Source organism: Globicephala melas, chromosome 11, assembly GCF_963455315.2.
Source record: "Globicephala melas chromosome 11, mGloMel1.2, whole genome shotgun sequence".
NCBI lineage: Eukaryota > Metazoa > Chordata > Mammalia > Artiodactyla > Delphinidae > Globicephala > Globicephala melas.
The window spans coordinates 16,524,187-16,543,232 of NC_083324.2; the positions used below are offsets into that span (position 1 = coordinate 16,524,187).

Here is a 19,046-nt window from a genome sequence, read left to right on the forward strand (position 1 = left end):
AGCAATTAAGTTTACTTATCCCAAACTAACCACAGGCTGCGTGAAGTTAAGTGAAATAACCTCTTTTCCTACAAAAGGAGAAAACCAATGAAAGGGTACATAAAAAGGTATATTATAAAACTGATCGAGGAGTTAAAATGCCCCAGTGATTAAAATTGCACATGTTTCAAAGCAACCTGGAGTGCCACATTTCTGAATATTAATCTCATAAATCTTCATTTAACTTTTTGTGCCAAGACTAGAGTTACTCATGGTTATCTACATTTTCAGCTCTACCCATTTGCAGAAAAATGTGTTCCCAGAAAGCTCAGAAAGCAATTTCATTTATAGTGAAGTGGTATAAAATTTTCACTTCAGATCTCTGTAGGGAAGCATGGGTTATTGAAGGTTTTCTGTTGAGAAGCAATTACTCCATCCATTTACTCAATATTGTTTATTTTTATGTTGTGTGAAATGCCCTGTGGGCCTCTTAGAACTTCCTGGAAGAACCAATTGAGGAGGAAAATATCCAATTAGCTCAAAATTTTACAATGTACAGAGTTTTCGTTCTTTGAGAGTCAGTATGTTTGTTTTGGACTCTGTGTGTGACTCCCGAGGTGTTAGCCTTGCTTTTGAAACTGTTTCTTATCTCATTGTAGTCATGAGACTAGGCCTGCTCATTTAGAGTTATTAAACCTCCTACACTAAAGGATTTCTAGTTCTTCCATCATTGCTAATAGTTCTATATTTGTAGTGAAAGGTTGACTGTTAACACAAGTTCATAGCTTGGGAAGATACCTGAAATTGCCCGTCTCTGCTCTGTGGTACCCAAATCAGAAGCTCTAAGCTTAAGTTGAATATTTGTTCAGTCAACAAGAGACATCATTACTTTGTTTTATTGCTTACTAATCTCGGAAGTGGTTGATCACCCAGCCTCCTGGAGCTTTCAATTCTATTTCCACCCTCTATCTCAGAACAGATAAGGTTGCCTCACCGTTTGAATGTCTTCAAGACCTTCTGATAACCATCTTTCTGATATCAGCTTGCTTTCTTTACATGGGAAAATCTCTAGCAAATCTGCACTTTCTTTTTAAAGCAACGGTAGGTAAAACTTACTGAGCAGTGCTGTGGATCGAGGACTATGTTCTTTGGGGGTCTTGGCCAAAAATTTGACAAGTAGGATTAGCAGTCAGAATGGGTCAGGAGCATTGCCTTTGTTTATACTCATTCCTTCCACGTCTGAGACTTTTCTCAACAAGTTTTCTCTCTCATTCTCTTTCCTCCCTCCCTCGTTTCCCCTGTGCTTCCCTTATTTTCAGTCCCTTGCCCTTTATTGATATCTTCCTTAATAGTACAAGTGCATTTTCAGTCCTCTTATCCTAGGAGTTGTTCAGTTCTCTTCATCCAGCCCTCTACTGCTTCATCTTTCTTTGTTCCACATATATGTTTATGCACATATGTATAGATGTGTGTGTATATATATACACACACAGACATTTATATAGAGAACATGTATACGTATGTGCATATGTATATAAATATATGTGTGAGTAAAAGTCTGCACGCTTTCTGAATTTACTTCCTTGTAATTTGTAAAGTTCTCAGTGCCTTGCAACCTGCCATCACTAATCCCATCTCTTCTACAGTGACTCTTTAAAGGCATACAGTCACTTATTCATTCAACAGGCATTATTTTTGGCCATCTTCTCTGTGCCAGGAATAGTTCAAGGCTCTAGGAATGCAGTGGTGAGTAATCCAGACACTATTCACTCTCCCTGCTTCAAGAGACCTTACTGTCTCTGAGCTTACAGGAGGAGAAAAATATTAGTCAAATAAGCACACAGATATATACTCGGCCAGTTGCCAAATGCTATGACAAAAGCACAGATGATTAATAATCAGTACAGGAAGACGTAATCCAACGCATGGCTTCAGGGAAGTGACCAAAATCTGAAGGTTGAGTATACATTTATCAGACATAAGGAACAGGTTTTATAAAGGCCCCAAGACAAGAAGAGCATAAAAGCAATTAAAAGAAGGCTTGTGACACTGGAGAAGAGCAAAGGGTAGAATTCACGAGGCCTTATGTAGTTAGAGGGGCGGGGTCCTGATGGGAGGGTATGGCTTAGGATGTGGTCTTCGTCCTTCAGGCAGTGGGATGCTAGGGAAAGGGGTCTAAGCCTGGGTTGGGCAGGAGGGAGTAAGGCAGGGTTAGTGATCAGATTTCTATTTCCTTAGCTTACTCCCCATGTTTCTCAAAAGAGTCTTCATTTCCAAAGCTTTCATTCATGTGTACCTCCCTGCAGACTTTCCTCTTTCAGTTATTATTGCACACTGTTTAAGAAAATCTCTGCTCTATGACAAGATATAAAGAAATTTTTTTTTGATCGTCTCTTTGCAAAAAGTGATCAGATTACACTTCACACCCAACATAGTGGCCAGGATTTCATGAAGGAAATCAGACATAGCACCTTTTTTAAAGCTTCTTAGGAAAGTTCTTGGAATTTTTAACCCTTCAGTGTAGTTCCTCAAATTGAAATATAGTGCTATGTGTTCCCTAATTAGCTGTCCAGGCCATTGCTCTCAAACCCTTGTATTTGAAATGTATCTTGATATGTTAAAAAAAATCACATGAGCAACTAACATTCATGGAAAGCTCTACCCAGGATCATAAACAGGTCCCTATGCACCACCTCCAATTCCCCTACAACTTTCTCACCCAAGAAAATATAACCAGGATGCAAGCAAAAGTGAATCACAAGCTATGAAAACACACATATATATACATAAAACATAAAATCCGTATCTTGTGTATTTTTAATACATAAACTTGTCCTAATAATCACATTTTTGGCACACATCTAAAAATCTTACAACCAATGGGGTAATATTTAGAGATTGAGTTAAGATCCTCCAACTCTAGTCTCATGTCCTCAGCATCTTTCCTGTCCGCTCTACTGTATCACCCAGAATTGGGAGGCATTTATTGACGGTTTACACATACCATGCCATGCTGACGCTGGAGTTGCAAACCTTCTAAGAAGTTTACCATCCATTTGGATAGATACTAAACTCAAGTATCAGAGCTGTGAACCATAAAAGATAAAAGGCATTCTAAGTATTAAATGCATGGTATGGATAGTAAAGAATATAGGGATTCAGAGAAAAGAAGAATAATTCTGGGTAGACCAGATGAGCAGTAAAGATTCATGAATCAGACTAATGACAGGTCAACTCTTTCTCATTCTTCTTTCTCAGTTCAAATGGCACCTTTTCTAAGAGGCTTTTCTGAAGCACTCTCTCATGGGAACACTCCCTAGAGCTATTGCTTTTATGGTATCCCCACTTCTGAATACTTCTCAAAAATCTGAACTTATCACATTTACCTATTTCATCATCTGCTGTCTGTGCCACTCACTAGACTGTTCTTTCCATGAAGGAGGGGACTTTTTTTTTTGAATTTTATTTTATTTATTTTTTTATACAGCAGGTTCCTATTAGTTATCTATTTTATACATATTAGTACATACATGTCAACCCCAATCTCCCAATTCATCCCACCACCACCCTGCCCCCCCCCCTTTCCCCGCTTGGTGTCCATACGTTTGTTCTCTACATCTGTGCCTCAATTTCTGCCCTGCAAACTGGTTCATTAGTACCGTTTTTCTAAGTTCCACATATATGCGTTAATATACGATATTTATTTTTCTCTTTCTGACTTACTTCACTCTGTATGACACTCTCTAGATCCATCCACGTCTCCACAAATGACCCAATTTCGTTCCTTTTTGTGGCTGAGTAATATTCCACTGTATATATGGACCACATCTCCTTTATCCATTCGTCTGTCGATGGGCATGTAGGTTGCTTCTATGACCTGGCTATTGTAAATAGTGCTGCGGTGAACATTGGGGTGCATGTGTCTTTTTGAATTATAGTTTTCCCTGGGTATATGCCCAGCAGTGGGATTGCTGGGTCATATGGTAATTCTATTTTTCGTATTTTAAGGAACCTCCATACTGTTCTCCATAGTGGCTGTATCAATTTACATTCCCACCAACAGTGCAAGAGGGTTCCCTTTCCCCCACACCCTCTCCAGCATTTGTTGTTTGTAGATTTTCTGGTGACGCCCATTCTAACTGGTGTGAGGTGACACCTCGCTGTAGTTTTGATTTGCATTTCTCTAATAATTAGTTGAGCAGCTTTTCATGTGCTTCCTGGCCATCTGTCTGTCTTCTTTGGAGAAATGTCTATTTACATTTACAAATGTCTTCTGCCCGTTTTTGGATTGGGTTGTTTGTTTTTTTAATATTGAGCTGCATGAGCTGTTTATATATTTTGGAGATTAATCCTTTGTCTGTTGATTCGTTTGCAAATATTTTCTCCCATTCTGAGGGCTGTCTTTTCGTCTTGTTTATGGTTTCCTTTGCTGTGCAAAAGCTTTGAAGTTTCATTAGGTCCCATTTTTTAATTTTTGTTTTTATTTCCATTACTCTAGGAGGTGGATCAAAAAAGATCTTGCTGTGATTCATGTCAAAGAGTGTTCTTCCTATGTTTTCCTCTAAGAGTTTTAAGTGTCCAGTATTAAATTTAGCTCTCTACTCCATTTTGAGTTTATTTTTGTGTATGGTGTCAGGGAGTGTTCTAATTTCATTCTTTTACATGTAGCTGTCCAGTTTTCTCAGCACCACTTATTGAAGAGACTGTCGTTTCTCTACTGTATATCCTTGTCTCCTTTGTCATAGATTAGTTGGCCATAGGTGCGTGGGTTTATCTCTGTGCTTTCTATCTTGTTCCATTGATCTATATTTCTTTTTTTGTGCCAGTACCATATTGTCTTGATCACTGTAGCTTTGTAGTATGGTCTGAAGTCAGGGAGACTGATTCCATCAGCTCCGTTTTTTTCCCTCAAGACTGCTTTGGCTATTCGGGGTCTTTTGTGTCTCCATACAAATTTTAAGATTTTTTGTTCTAGTTCTGTAAAAAATGCCATTGGTAATTTGATAGGGATTGCATTGAATCTGTAGATTGCTTTGGGTAATATAGTCATTTTCACAATGTTGATTCTTCCAATCCAAGAACATGGTATATCACTCCATCTGTTGGTATCATCTTTTTTTTTGTGGTACGCGGGCTTCTCACTGCTGTGGCCTCTCCCATTGTGGAGCACAGGCTGGCTCCGGATGCACAGGCTCTGCGGCCGTGGCTCATGGGCCCAGCCGCTCTGCGCCATGTGGGATTTTCCCAGACCGAGGCATGAACACGCGTCCCCTGCATCGGCAGGTGGACTCTCAACCACTGCGCCACCAGGGAAGCCCTGTTGGTATCATCTTTAATTTCTTTCATCAGTGTCTTACAGTCTTCTGCATACAGGTCTTTTGTCTCCTTAGGTAGGTTTATTCCTAGGTATTTTATTCTTTTTGTTGCAATGGTAAATGGGAATGTTTGCTTAATTTCTCTTTTAGATTTTTCATCATTAGTGTATAGGAATGCAAGAGATTTCTGTGCATTAATTTTGTATTCTGCAACTTTACCAAATTCATTGATTAGCTCTAGTAGTTTTCGTGGCAACTTCAGGATTCTCTGTATATAGTATCATGTCATCTGCAAACAGTGACAGTTTTACTTCTTCTTTTCCAATTTGTATTCCTTTTATTTCCTTTTCTTCTCTGATTGCTGTGGCTAGGACTTCCAAAACTATGTTGAATAATAGTGGTGAGAGTGGACATCCTTGTCTTGTTCCTAATCTTAGAGGAAATGCTTTCAGTTTTTCACCATTGAGAATGATGTTTGCTGTGGGTTTGTCATATATGGCCTTTATTATATTGAGGTAGTTTCCCTCTATGCCCACTTTCTGGAGAGTCTTTATCATAAATGGGTGTTGAATTTTGTCAAAAGCTTTTTTCTGTACCTATTTAGATGATCATATGGTTTTTAATTCTTCAGTTTGTTCATATGGTGTATCACATTGATTGATTTGCATATATTGAAGAATCCTTGCATCCCTGGGATAAATCCCACTTGATCATGGTGTATGATCCTTTTAATGTGTTGTTGGATTCTGTTTGCTAGTATTTGGTGAGGATTTTTGCATCTATGTTCATCAGTGATATTGGTCTGTAATTTTCTTTTTTTGTAGTATCTTTCTCTGGTTTTGGTATGAGGGTGATGGTGGCCTCATAGAATGAGTTTGGGAGTGTTCCTTCCTCTGCAATTTTTTGGAAGAGTTTGAGGAGGATTGGTGTTAGCTCTTCTCTAAATGTTTGATAGAGTTCACCTGTGAAGCCATCTTGTCCTGGACTTTTGTTTGTTGGAAGATCTTTAATCACAGTTTCAATTTCATTACTTGTGATTGGTCTGTTCATATTTTCTTCTTCTTCCTGGTTCAGTCTTGGAAGGTTATACCTTTCTAAGAATTTGTCCATTTCTTCCAGGTTGTCCATTTTATTAGCATAGAGTTGCTTGTAGTAGTCCCTTAGGATGCTTTGTATTTCTGTGGTGTCTGTTGTAACTTCTCCTTTTTCATGTCTAATTTTATTGATTTGAGTCCTCTCTGTCTTTTCTTTGTGAGTCTGGCTACTGGTTTATCAATTTTGTTTATCTTCTCAAAGAACCAGCTTTTAATTTTATTGATCTTTACTATTGTTTTCTTTGTTTCCATTTCATTTATTTCAGCTCTGATCTTTATGATTTCTTTCCTTCTGCTAACTTTGGGTTTTGTTTGTTCTTCTTTCTCTAGTTCCTTTAGGTGTAAGGGTAGATTGTCTATTTGGGATTTTTCTTATTTCTTGAGGTAGGATGTATAGCTATAAACTTCCCTCTTAGAACTGCTTTTGCTGCATCCCATAGATTTTGGATCATTGTGTTTTCATTGTCATTTGTATCTAGGTATTTTTTGACTTCCTCTTTGATTTTTTTAGTGATATCTTGGTTATTTAGTAATGTATTGTTTAGCCTCCACGTGTTTGTGTTTTTTACATTTTTTTCCCCTGTAATTGACTTCTAATCTCATAGCATTGTGGTCAGAAAAGATGTTTGATATGATTTCAGTTTTCTTAAATTTACTGAGGCTTGATTTGTGACCCAAGATGTGAACTATCCTGGAGAATGTTCCGTGCGCACTTGAGAAGACCACGTAATCTGCTGTTTTTGGATGGAATGTCCTATAAATATCAATTATATCTCTCTGGTTTATTGTATCATTTAAAGCTTGTGTTTCCTTATTAATTTTCTGTTTGGATGATCTGTCCATTGGTGTAAGTGAGGTGTTAAAGTCCCCCACTATTATTGTGTTACCTTCGATTTCCTCTTTTATAGCTGTTAGCAGTTGCCTTATGTATTGAGGTGCTCCTTTGTTGGGTGCATATATATTTATAATTGTTATATCTTCTTCTTGAATCGATCCTTTGATCATTATGTAGTGTCCTTCCTTGTCTCTTGTAACATTCTTTATTTTAAAGTCTATTTTATCTGACATGAGTATTGCTACTCCAGCTCTTTTGATTTCCATTTGCATGGAATATCTTTTTCCATCCCCTCACTTTCAGTTTGTATGTGTCCCTAGGTCTGAAGTGGGTCTGTTGTAGACAGCATATATATGGATCTTGTTTTTGTATCCATTCAGCAAGCTTGTGTCTTTTGGTTGGAGCATTTAATCCATTCACGTTTAAGGTAATTATCGATATGTATGTTCCTATGACCATTTTCTTAATTGTTTTGTGTTTGTTTTTGTAAATCCTTTTCTTCTCTTGTGTTTCCCACTTAGAGAAGTTCCTTTAGCCTTTATTGTAGAGCTGGTTTGGTGGTGCTAAATTCTCTTAGCTTTTGCTTGTGTGTAAAGCTTTTGATTTCTCCATCAAGTCTGAATGAGATTCTTGCCGGGTAGAGTAATCTTGGTTGTAGGTTCTTACCTTTCATCACTGTAAGTATATCATGCCACTCCCTTCTGTCTTGTAGAGTTTCTGCTGAGAAATCAGCTGTTAACCTTACGGGAGTTCCCTTGTATGTTATTTGTCGTTTTTCCCTTGCTGCTTTCAATAATTTTTCTTTGTTCTTAATTTTTGCCAGTTTGGTTACTGTGTGTCTTGTCTTGTTTCTCCTTGGGTTTATCCTGTATGGGACTCTCTGTGCTTCCTGGACTTGGGTGGCTATTTCTTTTCCCATGTTAGGGAAGTTTTCGACTATAATCTCTTCAAATATTTTCTCGGGTCCTTTCTCTCTTCTCCGTCTGGGACCCCTATAATGCGAATGTTGTTGCATTTAATGTTGTCCCAGAGGTCTCTTAGGCTGTCTTCATTTCTTTTCATTCTTTTTTCTTTAGTCTGTTCTGCAGCAGTGAATTCCACCATTCTGTCTTCCAGGTCACTTATCTGTTCTTCTCCCTCAGTTATTCTGCTATTGATTCCTTCTAGTGTAGTTTTCATTTCAGTTATTGTATTGTTCATCTCTGTTTGTTTGTTCTTTAATTCTTCTAGATCTTTGTTTAACATTTCTTGCATCTTCTCAATCTTTGCCTCCATTCGTTTTCTGAGGTCCTGGATCATCTTCACTCTCATTATTCTGAATTCTTTTTCTGGAAGGTTGCCTATCTCCACTTCATTTAGTTGTTTTTCTGGTGTTTTATCCTGTTCCTTCATCTGGTACATAGCCCTCTGCCTTTTCATCCTTTCTGTGTTTCTGTGAATTTGGTTTTTGTTCCACAGGCTGCAGGATTGTAGTTCTTCTTAGGTGGGGACTTCCTGTCTTGCTCACACTGTGATCTCAGAGACCCTCATAGCGTCTAGCTCATGTAAAGTTCATTTCTGTTTCCTTAGTTAACTAGTTAGACCAAAAGCTTTAAGTACTTTAAGCGTATGCTCAGAAACTCAGATGTGTTCATTTACGTTGCCCACATTTTTGCAGTAGTTCATGGGTGACCATGCAGATGTTCTTTTGCAAAATATGGATTTATACTAGGTTAGATCTGACTCTCTGAAGTTCATAATGAAACACCAGGGAGTTTCTCATTTCTCACAAACTGTTTCAGATTTATGGAAAATAGTGTCATGTCTACTTCTTATTTTCTCCAAATTGATAAGGCTAACCCATGAGTAATCTACCTCACCACATATCTTTGGAAAACGTTTCACACTTAATTGATAAAGCCATCCCTAAAACCATATGTAATGTTAAGTCATGCTGTTAAGTAAAACTGTGTAAAAATATCAAGAAATGTTCAAATTGGTAAAGCTTCGTTTTTAGTCTGCTGTGTGCATGTGTGTATAAATTTTCTTTTAATTTTCTTTAGACCCAAGGAGGCTAAGGGCTGGTTTATGTTGCCTTAAATATAGTAGCTTAAGACAATACTTCTGTTAACAAAAACTCTATTTATTTTGAAAAAAAGTGACTAGTATACATTTATTTGTCTCATTTGTATATTTAGAATTTCTTTTTTAAAAGATGGAGGACTCAAAATTGCCAATGTGACTAAAGCTGATGCTGGAATTTATACGTGCATAGCAGAAAACCAGTTTGGGAAAGCAAATGGCACAACACACTTGGTTGTTACAGGTAGGTGCATTTCTGAAAGATTGCTTTACGTGGAGATACACTGTGTGGTATGTTATTAAGATCAAAGAAAAATGTTTTTCACAATATGCAGTGCACTACGAAGGTCGACCTTACGTTTGCACTTGTGTTTTCTCTAACAAGTGAAAGTCAAGGGAACAATCCTTAATATTTCTTTATACACCATGGTGTGTACCAGGGACACATGAGTTACCATGCTGTCAAAATTGGCAGTAGAATTATAAGTAGCATATGTGGCTGGTCTGCTTTTATTTCGTGCTATTCTAGTATGTCAAATCTTTTGGGTACACTTTTTCCTTTTCCATTATCTTTGATATTTTCTGGAGATGTTTGAGTTCGTGGAATAACCCTTGCTATCAAAAAGAGTCACTTAGGATTGTGGATGTGTTTGTTCATTTATTCATTGAAGAAAAGCATTGAGTATCTACCATGTGCCAGGTGCTTGGGTTATTCAGTAACAAACTGACAAAGAATGCTGCCCACATGAAGCTTACCTTCTACCAAAGGTAGAAAGAAAATAAGTGGTAGGAATATAAGGCAAAGAAATTCTTAGAAGGAAAGAAATTGCAAACGATTGTAAAATACAGAGGAGTGTTTGGGAGAAGTAAGCTGGAGCATGAACCCAAGTGATCAGAGAAGGAGAGATGTGAACAAAGATTTCATGGAGATCGAGTTCAGTAGATTTCTTGGGGACAATCGTGTAGAGGTTTTGTAGACTTTGTTAGGACGTCAGCTTTTAGTTGGCATGAAAAGTCGAGGTTAGTGCACAGTTTTGAGCAGAGGAATGAAATGATGGGAAATATATTTTTAACGGTTACTCTAGCTGCTCTGTTGAGAACAGACTGTGGGGAGTCAAGGGTAGAAGTGGGAGCAACGTCAGGAGACATTGCAGTAATCCAGGCGAGAGTGATAATGACCCAGATGAGGGTGGCAGCGGAGCAGTTGATGGGAAGGGATTTGATTCTGCATGTATTCTGCATGTAGTCAGTAGGCGTTGCTGGCAAACTGACTGTGAGGTCTGAGAGAAAGAAAGAGAAGGATGCCTGCAGAGTGTTTGGTGAACAACAGGAAGAATAACAGTCAAAACAACTGAGATGGGAAAGGCTTGAGGTTGCACAGGTTTGGGTAGGAGGAAGACTGTTGTTGTAGAAAACATAATCAATGCCTCTTTGAAGACTTTTGCTACAACATGGAGCAAAGAAATGGGGAGCGGTGCTGGAAAAGTGGAGTCAAGGGAAGCTTAATTCCCAACTATGGAACTATGGTGATGATAGAAAGGACATTTGCATTTGGGAAAAAACAAATTAGTTAACATTTTAACTTAGTATCCTACCTATTCTAAACATTTTTGTAGTCTTTCAAAAGTTTGAGTCTATTTAAATTTTGGTAGTAATACATTTTCCAGTCATTGAAAATACAGTGGTTTCTATTTCTACTGGTATATTTCATGAAGCAATAAAGCTAAAATGAAATTGATTTTGTAGTAGTATTATAACCCTTGTTTACAGGTGACTTCAATTTTTAAACTTCAATATCCCATAAATGTAGATACCCTAATTCATTTAACAAGAATTTGTGTATCCAATGAAATATGTTATGGGTCTGCATCAAAATGTCTCTTTTCATCTTGAAGACTTTTCATGATACAGAGGTATATGTATGTATATAGACACATATGTATGTCTACACACACATACGTACTATGTTAGATTAACAGTCTGCCTGTTGAAAACTGCTTTCATCAAAATAAAAATGCTGAAGTTTTACTTAAAACTTTATTATTTCCCCAATAGAACCAACAAGAATAACTTTGGCACCATCCAACATGGATGTCTCAGTGGGCGAAAGTGTCATTTTGCCCTGCCAGGTGCAACACGACCCCCTGTTAGACATCATGTTTACCTGGTATTTCAATGGGGCCCTCACAGATTTTAAGAAAGATGGATCTCACTTTGAGAAAGTCGGTGGGGTAAGTTGTGACCCTTTCCTCATGCTTTTTACATCTGTCTCTGACATATTGTCCCTAAAGAAACATCGGGCACATATCTGTTACTCCAGTAATGTCTGTTCTGTGAGTGAATCGGGGCTTGCAATTCTGTAATGGTCTAATTTTATTATAGTAATTACCAGAAAGTGAGCATATTTACTTCAACCCGTAAACTATAATTTTAATTAAAATCGATGTTTGCTGTGTTTATATTAATTGTTATTTTGCACGATACTTTTGTCATTAGTATTCCACAGAAGGGAAAGTGTTCTTATACAACTGTTTACTTTCAACATGATATATTATGAAGTTGAACGAAGTCACATTTGCTAAATGCCTTTCATGTATCAGGCCAGGTGCTTCATCCCAGTTAATCCTTGCAGTGACACTGGATGTCAGTGGTAAGCATTGCCCTTTTACAGGTGCGTAAACTAAGGATTTGTAAAGATATTAACTTGTCCAGGGCCACTGAGCTAGCGAGTGGTGGAACTTACATCCAAGCCTAGATCTGTGAGTCCCCAAAACACAAATACTTTCTCTTGTTTCATTCTGTCTCCTCGTTTGCGATGGTTCTATGTGAGGAAGAATTACAGATTTCAAGGGAAAATGGACACCTTGAGGAGAACTGTTAAGAAGGAATGCAGTGTTGTGAACCACACAGACTAACAGCAGGCCTCGCACCTGGCCACATGTCCGTGAATCCATCGTCACAAGGCCAGTTTCCCTTGCAGGCCTGTTTTCTTTGACACAGGGTTTAGCTTCGTTCATTTTGGCTAAGACGTCAGTGGTACATCATAGTAGAGTCTGGGTTTTCTCCTTATGGACAAAACGATATGATGGTCAATTCAGCTATATGTATTTTAAAATATTTCTTGGGAATTCTCTGGTGGTCCAGTGGTTGAGACTTGGCACTTTCACTGCCATGGCCTGGGTTCAATCCCTGGTCGGGGAACTAAGATCCTGCAAGCCACATGGCCAGGTCAAAAAGAATTAAAAACAAAACCACCACCAATATTTCTTCTTCAATGTATATATGTATATACATGGGGTCTATTAATGTGTTAGGATTGTGTGCAACTTGAAAGGATGGTGTTAGGACTTGAATTATGTTTCCTCAAAAGAAAAGTTCAAATCCTAAGGCCTAGTTGTGATAGGATTGTGGTAGAGGCCAATAATAATAGGATTATTAGCCTCTGCCCCTGGATCCTGGCACAGACCTCCTAAAACCCTTGGAATTTCCTGCGTGATTAAATGTCTTTTTGTCCTAATGAAGTGACGCTGTGGGCTCCTGGATAGTTTCAGGATGGTCACCAGAAAGACCAAGCCGTGATTAGAAACTTGGAACCTTCAGCACTCCCCGTGGATCATAAATTCAGTGCCCAGCCCTCCATGCTTCAGGAAGGAGGGAGGGGCTGAGCACTGAATTATGATCGATCAGGCCTATGTGCTGAAGCTTCCATAAAAATCCCAAAAGTAAAGTACTTTTCATCACAGAGCGCTTCTGGGTTGGTGAACATATCTACCCGCGAGGTGGGTGACACACTCCGCCTCCCCTGGGATAGAAGCTCTTGTACTTGGAGCCCTTCTGGATCTCACCCTATCTGTCTCTTCATCTGGCTGTTTATATGTATCCTTTATGATACGTAAAGTATCATAAAGTAAATAAATGTTACCCTGAGTTCTGTGAGCCATTCTAGCAAATTACTGAACCCAAGGAGAGTGCCATGGGAGCTTCAGTTTATAAGTGGTTGGTCGGAAGTACAAGTGGCGATCTGAGACTTGCAGTTGGTGTCTGAAGAGGGGCCAGTCTCAGGGGGCTGAGCCCTTAACTTATGGATCTGATGCTAACTCCAGGCAGATAGTGTCAGAATTGAATTGACTTTTTGGACCCCCCCACCTGGTGTTGGAGAATTGCTTGGTGTGGAAAACACACACATCTGGTGTCAGAAATGTGACGTGTTCCGAGTGTGCGTATAGTATTGACTGTAAAGGAGATACAGAAGAGTGTCCTTTACACTAGCACCTCAGAATGTGACCTTATTTGGAAAGGGTTGTTGCAGATATATGTAGTGAAGTTATGATGATGTCATACTGGAATAGGATGGGCCCTAATCCAATATGACTGTTGTCCTTGTAATAGGAGGGAAATTTAGGCACAGACCAACACACAGAGGGGAGAATGTAGACACAAGGAGATGGCCCTGTGAAGGCGGAGGCACAAGTCACAGAATGCCTGGGGCTGCCAGAACCTAGAAGAGGCAGAGAAGAAGGGTCTTACCCTAGAAATTTGGGAGAGAGATCTTGATTTCAGATTTGTGGACTCCAGAACTCTAAGAGGATAAAGTTCTGTGGTTTGGAGCCACCCAGTTTGTGTTACTTTGTTACAGCAGCCCTAGTGACCCACTACAGCTGGTCTTTAAAAAAATAAAATAAAATTCAAAAAAGGCGATATTTAGATACCTAGCCACAATTAAGTACAGTTTCGATGCTGTTTCTATGTTCTATCATCTGGCTTGCTCCATTTTCGAAATTCTAGTTTTCCAAATTGTTCTGACTGATTCAAGGCTTTCAAGAACTTCACCAATTGCTGCAAACCATTGGCATTTCTTTTACTATTGCTTTAAATGCTTTATTTTTTACTTTTATTTATTTATTTATTTTACATCCTTATTGGAGTATAATTGCTTTACAATGGTGTGTTAGTTTCTGCTTTATAACAAAGTGAATCAGTTATACGTACACATATGTCTTCCCTCTTGCGTCTCCCTCCCTCCCACCCTCCCTATCCCACCCCTCTAGGTGGTCACAAAGCACCGAGCTGATCTCCCTGTGCTATGCGGCTGCTTCCCACTAGCTATCTATTTCATGTTTGGTAGTGTATATATGTCCATGCCTCCCTCTCACTTTGTCACAGCTTACCCTTCCCCCTCCCCGTGTCCTCAAGTCCATTCTCTAAGTCTGTGTGTTTATTCCTGTCTTACCCCTAGGTTCTTCATGACATTTTTTTTTATTTCTTAAATTCCATATATATGTGTTAGCATACGGTATTTGTCTTTCTCTTTCTGACTTACTTCACTCTGTATGACAGACTCTGGGTCTATCCACCTCATTACAGATAGCTCAATTTCGTTTCTTTTTATGGCTGAGTAATATTCCATTGTATATATGTGCCACATCTTCTTTATCCATTATTCTGTCGATGGAAACTTAGGTTGCTTCCATGTCCTGGCTATTGTAAATAGAGCTGCAGTGAACATTTTGGTACATGAGTCTTTTTGAATTATGGTTTTCTCAGAGTTTATGCCCAGTAGTGGGATTGCTGCTTTAAATGCTTTTTTTTTAAGTCACTGATTTCTTCTGTCACAACTGGAAAAGGCATATGCCAGTATCCTCAGCCAACTCTTTACTCCATACTTAGGGTTTATCATTTGCCTTTCCTTGGAGACGAGTCAAGGGAAAAAAGAAAAGGCTAGACTGTTACCTTCACTGCTGTAACCCAGCTCTTGCCCTAACTTTAATTCATAAAGAATTTGATTTGAAACATTAATTGCCTTTGCTGTATAATGTAGATAACACCGTGATTTATCTCCTCGATCGTGAACTGTTGATAATATTGTATCCAATACAATGTCCTTCGTCTGCACTAATGCTAAAGAAATACACATTTAAAGACTAAAAACCCAAAGTACTTTGATTTGATTTTTTTAAATTAATTAATTTATTTTTATTTATTTTGGGCTGTGTCAGGTCTTAGTTGTGGCACGCAGGATCTTTCGTTGATGTGCCTGAGCTTCTCTCTAGTTGTGGCGTGCCAGTTTTCTCTCCTCTAGTTGTGGCGCGTGGGTTCCAGAGCTTGTGGGCTCTGTAGTTTGCAGCACGCAGGCTCTCTAGTTGAGGCTCGCAAGCTCAGTAGTTGTGGTGCACGGGCTTAGTTGCCCCACGGCATGTGGGATCTTAGTTTCCTGACCAGGGATGGAACCCGAGTCCCCTGCATTGTAGGGTGGATTCTTTACCACTGGACCACCAGGGAGGTCCCAGCAGTTTGATTTTAATATGCATCAAACATCCTCAAACAAACATTTCACTGACACTGAGCTAGATGGCTGCTTTCTCTAAGAGGGTCTTGGGATTAAAAATATTCAAGATAATACTTTAACTTAGCTGCTCCTGTGCTACTGATAGGTTCTACGTAAGGTATTGGGTCAGTCATCTCTCTACAGGAATCAAGTATCTGAAACATGAAACTGCATGAATTAACCCTATCGCTTGCCAGTTCTGGTCTTTTTCTAACATGTTTGTTCATGGCCTATGAATTTTTTTATTGACTTGTGCCATTAGTAACTTAGTATTCTCCCATCAGTATAAAATGTAAGCCATACAAGATGACATTACCCTTAAGCACAAGCAATTAAGTAAATTGCTCTCCTATTGCATGAGGAGGGAATCATATAACGGCTCTTGTCCTCTGTGTATTCATTGCAGCATTCACGTTAATACCTAGGAAGTCTGCTTGTCTTTTATCCCAGTGTGTTCATAGATATATCCTCTGTTTTCAAAAGCAACAAAATGTGAGGGAGAAGCCGGTAACTGGGAAGGTTGCTTAGAAAGCTGGATAGTGTAGGAGCCATGTTTTAAAAAGAGGGTGGGTAGTTTAGAAAATGGAAAATCTAACTGACAGCTTTCAACTGTTTCAGCCACTTGTCATTGAGACGACTCTGGGTATTCAATATTCATTCATTCATTGTAAACAAACAAACAAACCCACACCTTTTGGGGAAAACCCAAAAGCTCCAATTTAGATCAGATCTGTTGTGTAGACTTGCATGTCATGCCAAAGGAGTGTGATGTCAGTGTTGGAGGAAAGGAAATTGTCACGTCCAGGGACCCGCTCAAGTCCTTGGGACAGACCTCCAAGTGAGGGTCCTTGGCTTCAAGCCGGAAAGAATTCAAAAGCGAGTCAAAGTAAAGTGAAAGCAAATTTATTTAGAGAGTCACATTCCATAGGCAGAACGTGGTCCTGCTCAGAAAGTGAGAGCGGCCCCAGGGCCTGGGGTTGGTCTTTTTTTGTGGGCTGAGTAATATCACATGCTAAAGAGTAGGAGGAATATTCTTGCTATTCCAGGAAGGGGTGAGGATCTCCAGGAATTGGGCCACTTTTAGTATTAAAATGAAGGTATAATGAGCTAAAGGTCAAGGACCAGACTGTTCTCCATGCCACCTTGCTTTCAGCCGGTTCCAGCCAGTTTTTATCACATCCTAAGGGCTGCACCCCTTCTTCATTTATCTAGTGGCTGTATCCTGCCCCTTTCCCTCCTGTCTCAACAGCAGTTATAGGTTTCTGCACTGTCAGAATGTATAGCATTCAGAAGAGCTTATCAAGCCAAGTGTCCAAAGGAAACTGACATACCACAAAGGAGAAATATGGGTCATACACAGGCTTTGTTCCATGGGACAAATCAGCGTTGTATAAATAAGTCAGCAGTAAAAGGCAGCCACTTAAGTCCATTGTTTGCCAAGCAAATCTTGGTTATAGGCAGAGTGTGGTGTAATTAGAGAAGCAGGGGATTTAGGTTCAGATACAGGTGAGGTCTAGATTCTGTTGCTTACTAGATGATGTCCTTGCATGAGTCACTTAACTTTCTGTTCCCCATTTTCTGGTTTCTTTTCACATCAGTTTTTAGTATTTGCCATGTTCCCTCCCACCACAAGATTTTGCACACACTGGTCCCTCTTCCAGGAACATTGTGCTCTCTCCTTTTGGGCTATATCTAGATATCTCCATATGTAGTTGTGCATGTGTAGGTAAGAATGTATGTAGTTATGCGTATATAAATTTCATATATGCACAGTAATAGGAAGAGACACAGTCCCGGCAATATGTCTGCGGTAGCATTCTATCATAGCCATGTTTAACCAACAGAATTCCACTCCATGCAAAAAAAAAAAAAAAAAAAAAGCAAGAGAGAGAAAAAAGAGATTGCATCATTCACCCAGTTCCCAATATAACATGTTTCTTTCTCAGCTTTTAAATATATCGAAGCTTCCACTGACAGGAAAAAGGAGATAATAGCCCCCAAATTCAAGAGAAATGAAAGAACATTTTTGCCTTGTACCTGAGGATTTAGGGGCCTGGAAATTTAAGTATGCTTTTAAGAGCGTTCAAGAATAATTTGGCTTGCCTTGATAAGCTAACCTTTGGACTTAGACGTATTACATTATGGAGACTGACTGTAGCTACAAACTGTTGAACCTAAACACCCCAGAAGTTCCCTGTATATTGTAAGGATGTTTAGATAGATATGCTTTGATAAACTTGTTGTGCGGCAGATGCTTTAGAAATGAGGAATGTATAGAGCCAAGCTATAGAGCTTCACACATTTTATGGGATTGGATCTATGATGAATTAGAATGTGTATGGATAAAAGTCACTGGAAGCAGTAAGAGGTTTAGCAGTGACAGCCCATCTGCGACTCACTGAACTGGCTGCCTTCGGTGTGCTTTATCTCCCACAGGCCGCAATCTCAGTCTAGTGCTTGAGAGCTTGAGACCTGATGTATTTCCCAGCTCTCAGTGGCAGAAGAGAGTGTCTTTGAAAGAAATCTTTTGTGTATAGTAATACAATATGGTCACCTTGACTTGATTTATTTCATAGAATTACTTGGGTGTGAGAACTAAAAGTTTGACAATAGCAGTTATTTTACAACACAAAATTCTGTAAGAGGTTTTGTGTGCATTGTAAATACAGAACTGAGGTAAAGCACTCATTCAAACACTACCTGTGGTGACACACTGCGTTTGTAAACATCTCCCACTTAGAGTGTCTTACAAATTTTATATCTTGTCCAAATTCAAAATATAAACTGACTTGGAAGGATCCTTTAGAGAATACATCCAGTAATGAGTCCATAAAAGTTGGGGATTAGACCAGGGGAATTAATATTATTCATCTTGAGCATACATCCCTGAAGCCCAGCCCCTCCCACAAAGCTATTTGGGGATGAAAAAACAAAGATTCTCCAATGCCTATTGGAAACGGGGAAATGCACAAAAGAGTTGAAGTTGAGTTTATTTCACTAACTCATTGTTTGCTCAGCCAGGCATCCTAGAGTCTCAGTTCCTACCTAGGGTATGATTAGTATCCCAGGGCTGCGTTTATTACGTACAATGTTTGTTAAGATGAATGGTCCAATCCACCCCTAGTGGAAGCCCTGGAAGATTTAAATTTATAAGAAGACGAGCAGAAGTCAAACCACGTAACATGTAACTTGAATTAAAACCCATAAAGACAGCGGAGTTACAACAAAAACCAAGGCTGTACATGAAAAGATGTGCAAATATTTATCAGTCAAATTCAACAAAAAGAAACACGGTAACAATTACTAATTTAAAAACTAATAAGAATTCAAGGCAAGCCTTAAGAGTAAAAAAGGTAAGTTTATTTTGGAAAAAGTTTGCTCTGCCATGTAGGGGTAATAATCATAAATCATAATATTCCAGTTAATGTACCATTAAA

General features: G+C 39.0%; 1 protein-coding gene across 2 annotated transcripts in view; it reads left to right on the forward strand.

Annotated features, from left to right (window-relative positions):
- CNTN3 (contactin 3) overlaps positions 1-19,046 on the forward strand; it is a 362,773-nt gene that overhangs the window by 288,346 nt on the left and 55,381 nt on the right. For both annotated transcript variants that reach the window (XM_060308062.1, XM_030867739.2), the window contains exons 12-13: positions 9,401-9,528; positions 11,340-11,515. In XM_060308062.1, coding sequence (XP_060164045.1) covers positions 9,401-9,528; positions 11,340-11,515 — 304 coding nt within the window. The remainder of the gene's footprint in view (positions 1-9,400; positions 9,529-11,339; positions 11,516-19,046) is intronic.